A 6,005-nucleotide genomic window follows, 5' to 3' on the forward strand; every position below is an offset into this window, starting at 1 on the left:
AGGACTTTATAAAATATATGCTTTAAGATGCATATATAAATTTAGATAGATGATAGATGATAGATGATAGATAGATAGACAGACAGATAGATAGACAGACAGACAGACAGATAGATATAGATGTTATAGATATAGTTATGCCTACAAATATGTACATTTGAAGAGATGTTTATCTCCAGCATGCATCCCACTCCACTAATTAATAAGATTTAGGAAAGTTGTAAGCATGGTTTTCTATATATGTCTGGCAATTATTGTTGAAATTAACATTTTATATCAGTTCCCTAATATAATTGCTATACAATCAAAGATTCATAGCTGCACCTAAATGAACAAGATATTCTTAGAAAAATCTCAGAAATGTAACAGCCTTGAAAGAGCTTTTTTAATTTCTTTATTTCTCAAGCTATAGATTAATGGATTTAGCATGGGTGGAATAATGGAGTACATTATAGTAATTGCCAAATCCAGGTGAGAAGGTTTCTGAGGTGGGGACCTAAGATACGCAAAACACCCAAAAGTTACAAATACAGATAAAACAGTGACATGGGGTAGACAGGTAGACAATGCTTTTTTTCTCCCTTGAACAGAAGGAATTCTCAGGACAGCAGAGAGGATCTGTATGTAGGTAGCCACAATGAAAATAAGGATACCAACCCCAGCTAGAGCACTAAAAATTAGAGCTCCAGTTTCAGCTTGGAATAAATCAGAGCAAACAAGCTTCAATAACTGCGGGATTTCACAGAAGAACTGATTGACAACATTGGAACAGAATGGTGATGCAAAAGTGCCCCCAGTATGTAACCCACCATAGAAGAAACCAGCAATCCACACACTTCCAATCATTTGTATGCAAGCTCTCCTATTCATTATCAGTTCATATTGCAAAGGGTTGCAAATGGCAACATAGCGATCATAGGCCATGACTGTAAGAAGGGCAACATCACAAGCCATAAAGGAGATACAGAAAAGGACTTGAGTAACACATCCAGAATAAGAAATGTATCTGTTGTTCAGCACATAATTGATCATGATTTTAGGGATAAGAACTGAGACAGAAGCAACGTCCTGGATGGCCAAAATCATTAGAAAGAAGTACATGGGCGTGTGGAGATGGTAATCAAAAACTACAGCAGAGATGATAAGAAGATTCCCTGTTAGGGTCCCTAAATATAAAGTCAGAAATAAACAGAAATGTGCAATTCGCAGTTCTCTGATTGCTGAAAATTCAAGGAGCAGAAATTCAGAGATGAATGATTGATTTGCCATTTCTTAAAATTAATTATCAAGAGCGAATATGTCTGCTGCAAGGAAACAAAAATAAATATTTACAGCACAATCTCTTATAAAATAACATTTGCATTTGAATGTGAACACTTCTGGTGATGTGGGGGAGACATGAGAAAACTTATAAAATGTTTATTGGGAGGTTGATTATCAAATAATATTTTCAAGATTTTTATCCACACATGAGATAAATATGTTATTAAAGAATATCTCAGCAAATAATTAATGGAATAATCAGCAATATTTTCTAAATCAGAAATTACATGTTGTTAAGAAGATAATGCTGAAAATGCTAGAATCTTTCATCTCCTTGGCTAAACACAATCTGTAGAGAAAAATTTACTTAAATATTGTACAGTATATGGATTATTTTTCATTCTGAAAGGAGAGAATAAGGGAAAGAAATGAACTGAATTAAATATATATAAGAATATCAAAGAAAATGGTAAAGCAACAAGAATTATCATTTTGAAGCTCTGTATATGTTTACATAGGTGCCTAGATGCTTGCCTATCAAAATGCAAATGTTAGAATGTATATGTGTACATAATCATACATTTTCACTCTGTTTTTAAATGTACTTCAAGCCTTATTTTTGTTTTTCTTTGCTATTTAAGTTGTGCTCTTGATTAATTTGTGGAAAGGGAATAACACTGAGATTCATTGAAAATAACAATCTTGTTACTTAATTGTATTCTACTGTAATCTATTATAACATTCCACAATATTCTTCTCTATCCAAAATTATTCAAAGAGCAGAAATTCAGAGATGAATGATTTATTTGCCATTTCTTAAAGTTAATTATCAAGGGGGAATATTTCTGCTGCAAGAAAACAAAAAGATAAATATTAAAACCACAATCTCTTATAAAGTAACATTTGCATTTGAATATGAACACTTCTGGTCCCACATCACCAAATAATTAATAGATTAACAATATTTTCTAAATCAGAAATTACATGTTGTTAAGAAGATAATGCTGAAAATTCTGGAATCTGTCATTTCCTTGGCCTAATCAATATGTAGGGAAGTAATCTTTCATAATTAAATATTGTACAGTATATGTGGTCATTTTTCATTCTGAAGGAGATAATAAGAAAAAGAAATGAACTGTATTAAAATATAAAAGAATATAAAGCAGCAAGAATTATCATTTTGAAGCTCTATATATGTTTACATATGTAGCTAGATACTTGCCTATAGGAGTGCAAATGCTAGAATGTATATCTGTACATAATCATAGTTTTTTCTGTTTTGAATGTACTTCAGGCCTTCTGTTTGTTCATTTGTTTTTATTTGCTATTTGATTTGTACTTTTGATTAATTTGTGGAAAGAGAAGGAGATAACACTGAGATTCATTGAGGATAAAATCTTGTTACTAATTATATTCTACTATAATATATCATGACATTCCGCAATATTCTTCTCTATTCAAAATTATTCAGAGTGTCCAGCATAGATACATCTTTATTTTACATGCATTGAAGAGGAGATGTTATTTGCTTGGTGGCATTTATTTGGCATGATATATTTGTGTAGATTAGGTATACTACAAGGGCTCAACAGATATATTGAAATACTTTACAGAAATACTCTACAGAAATACATATATTAGGTGTTGATAGTATATAAAATTATTATTTAAATGTTTTATAAACAACTGAGTACATAGAAACTTGCATTCTGTTTTAAGAACAATATCCAGTATATTGGTGAAATTATGAAAACATAAATCTTACTTTTTCTTTTCTTACATTTTATTTCCAGATGGAATTTCTTCTCTAGCTTTCAGTCCCTTCAAATCAATGTGTTCTGCTCATTCATGAAGCCATGTATGCTACATATCATACTTTCCTCTCTTTTTCTCCTTCAGACAATCAAAAGATTTTTCTACACTTGTATATCAAGTGACAACTATGGCCACATATTATTATGAATAAACGTGTAATGTTTGTCAGAATTTGTTCCCAGCAGAGACTAAAAACTTTATTCCTTTGGGATTCATTCTAAAGGTTAATGCAAACCAGTGATGAGAGCACAGAGAGAAAAGTTTACTTTGTGGGTGATGCACCTGTTAATTACAATTGCCAAACAATCGGATCTGCATAAGTTGAAAGGATATTAAAGTAGTAAAACAAAACTCTAAGTTCTCCTCAACCATCAGGTTTGTAAAGGCGAAAATTACTTAAATTTTTAAAATGTAGAAAGAAATACATTATGCTCCACACACACAAATACAGAAATATATTGCTTGATTATATTTTATATGGCTTTGAAGAAAATAATGTATTAATTAAAGCAGACCCAATTTTTTAAAAAAACTTTTTTATAAATTACTAGCATTGAGCTGCTACTATGATTATTAATCTGTTCCGAGGTCATTTGTGTTCATTTTTTATCATTTCTATTTCTTTTTGCTATGCATTATTGTTTTATAATTAATACATTTCTGGCTTGAATACTTGATCCTCGATGGCTCATTCACTAATTGTGGAAAATTCTGTATTCATTAGATGAAGGATATTGAGATGAACAACATGTCTAATCAGAAACAAGGGTTCATAAACTCTCCAATTACAAACCTGAGTTGGGATATAAAACTAATACATTGTGAATGATTATAATACTATGTCCAGTTCAGAGGCATCTTGGGAACAGGGGTGGGAAATGACAAGAAACAAACTGTTGTGATACCAGTCCATCCCCTTTTTTTGTGCATAGAAATATCATACACATACATAAAAGTTATGGAACGTATGTCACAATAGTGTGACGTTACTCTCATCATTATAATGAACATTCTGGATCCTGCAGCTGACTCAGTTCCAGTTCATTGCAGATGCTGCTTTGTGTTGTCAGCAGGCAATGCAAATGAAAACATAAGAACATCTAAAAATAATTCAGCAAACAAGATTCTTCCCATTTCCATGTATTCTATTTCTTATATAATTTATGACAAAAGACAGTGTGTGTCTGTGTGTGTGTGTATACATACATACATACATACATACATACATACATACATACATACATACATATCATGATTGGTAGATTGGTGCTGATTGGTGCTGGCTGTGTGTCCATTGTTGTTTTGTGTTGTAAAGGCCTAGGTGGTGGGTGGGGCTCATTTGTTGACTAGGGCTAGTTTCCAGATGTCTGGTAGGCGGGAGGTATCATCATGTTTATTCATGTTGTGGGGGTGTTTTTCTATTTGGTAGCTTCCATAATTATTCTTTTTGCTGAAGTGTTTAGTTTTGGAGATTAATTTGGTTCCTTCAAAATCAATTTCATGTCCTGTAGCTTTAAGATGCTGGAAAGGGAATAAGCTTTTTTTTTCTTACTGCGTTCTTGTGTTCTGTGATGCGTGCATTTATTCACCTATTACTTTGTCCTATGTATGTTTCAGGCCAGATTTTGCATGGTATTTCATAGACTCCTTGGTTTTCTAGCCGGATTTTGTCTTTAGAGTTTCTTAAGATGTTGGTTATTTTTTAGTCAATGTTGAAGGCTGTCTTGATATTATGTTTGTGGAGAATTTTGCTGATTTTTTCTGTGGTGCCTTTGATGTAAGGGAGGAGGGGACACCATTGTTCTGTTCTGTGTCTCGGTTCTTGGGGGGTGTCTCCTTTTGGATTAGGTTGGTAATTGTTTTTCTTTGGAATCCGTTCGAGATTACTATGTTTGTGAGAGTGTGTTATTCAGTTTTCAGGTGGTCTTTATCAGCTAGGTGTTTGGTTCTGGAAATGAGGGTCTTGGCTACAGAGTTGATCTGTGGAGGGTGGTGATGGGATTGTGCATTTAGGTAGTGGTTGGTGTGTGTTTTTTCTGGTAGATGGTGTGTCCTAGGTGTTAAATACGAACGGAAGGCTAGCGGAGTCGTGAGGAGAATCCAACCAACTTTATTGAACAAACTATTCACAGTCAAATACAGGAGAGAATCAATGCAGGGTTCGTCTCACAGCTATTTATACGAAGCTGTCAGACGAACCAGCCAATCCCCAAGCCAGAGTTTCCCCGCTCTCAGCCAGGTCGCGTCTTAGCCAATCAGACGCGACCTGGCTGTTGCTAGTGCAGATGCCGGCTGTCAGGGGAAACTCCCTGACGTCATCTGCCCGGACACAACACTCCTTCCCCCCCAGTGACTGCGCATGTGCAAGCGACGCACAAACGTAGTCACGTAAATAGTCTGGGCGGCGCCGGACCCACCCAGAACGCCTCAGTTCGACAGGAGGCGCCGGAGAGGAAGGTGGTGTCCGTTGAAGCTCCTCCCGCAAGGGAGTGGAGCTCCGGGCGCCATCTTGGAGGCCCACCCCTGACGGAGAAAAACCAGGCCCAGGTAGGCAGGGCCGAGGGGGCACGGCCGAAGGCGGGCTTGAGCTAGGCACTTGTTGGTAGGCCTGGCCTGACTCGGGGAAGGCCATTTGGAAACCGGGAGGCTGACGCCTAACGGGCGACACCCCTTCAATAGTGGACGGCCGGGAGGCGGCGTCCAAGGACGGGGAAGCCCTGGGCAGCTGGACCGGGCGGACGTTTTCTGGTGGAAGGGCACCAGGGAACAGAATGTTGGAGGGCTCAGGCGCAGCGACGTTGATGGTCGACCTTGCGGGGGTGTTGTCGCTGGTGCTGGGCAGGCGGCGCCTCAGTTGATCCAGGTGCCGCCGCCATTCGGTCCCATCATGTAGCTGGACCCTGTAAGAACAGGGGACGGTTATGGCG

At 36.9% G+C, this 6,005-nt stretch overlaps 1 protein-coding gene across 1 annotated transcript; it reads right to left on the minus strand.

Moving 5' to 3' along the window:
- Positions 1 to 354: 354 nt before the first annotated feature.
- LOC309381750 (olfactory receptor 14C36-like) lies at positions 355 to 3,137 on the minus strand (the record flags this gene model as incomplete). The annotated part of the gene is made up of 2 exons (XM_081933035.1): positions 3,044 to 3,137; positions 355 to 1,304 (listed from the first exon to the last, which is right to left on the minus strand). The coding sequence occupies exon 2, from the start codon at positions 1,267 to 1,269 to the stop codon at positions 355 to 357; it is 915 nt and encodes a 304-aa protein (XP_081789161.1). The 5' UTR covers positions 1,270 to 1,304; positions 3,044 to 3,137.
- Between the last annotated feature and the right edge of the window lie 2,868 nt (positions 3,138 to 6,005).

This window comes from Natrix helvetica (assembly GCF_964273705.1).
Source record: "Natrix helvetica genome assembly, chromosome: Z".
Taxonomy (NCBI): domain Eukaryota; kingdom Metazoa; phylum Chordata; class Lepidosauria; order Squamata; family Natricidae; genus Natrix; species Natrix helvetica.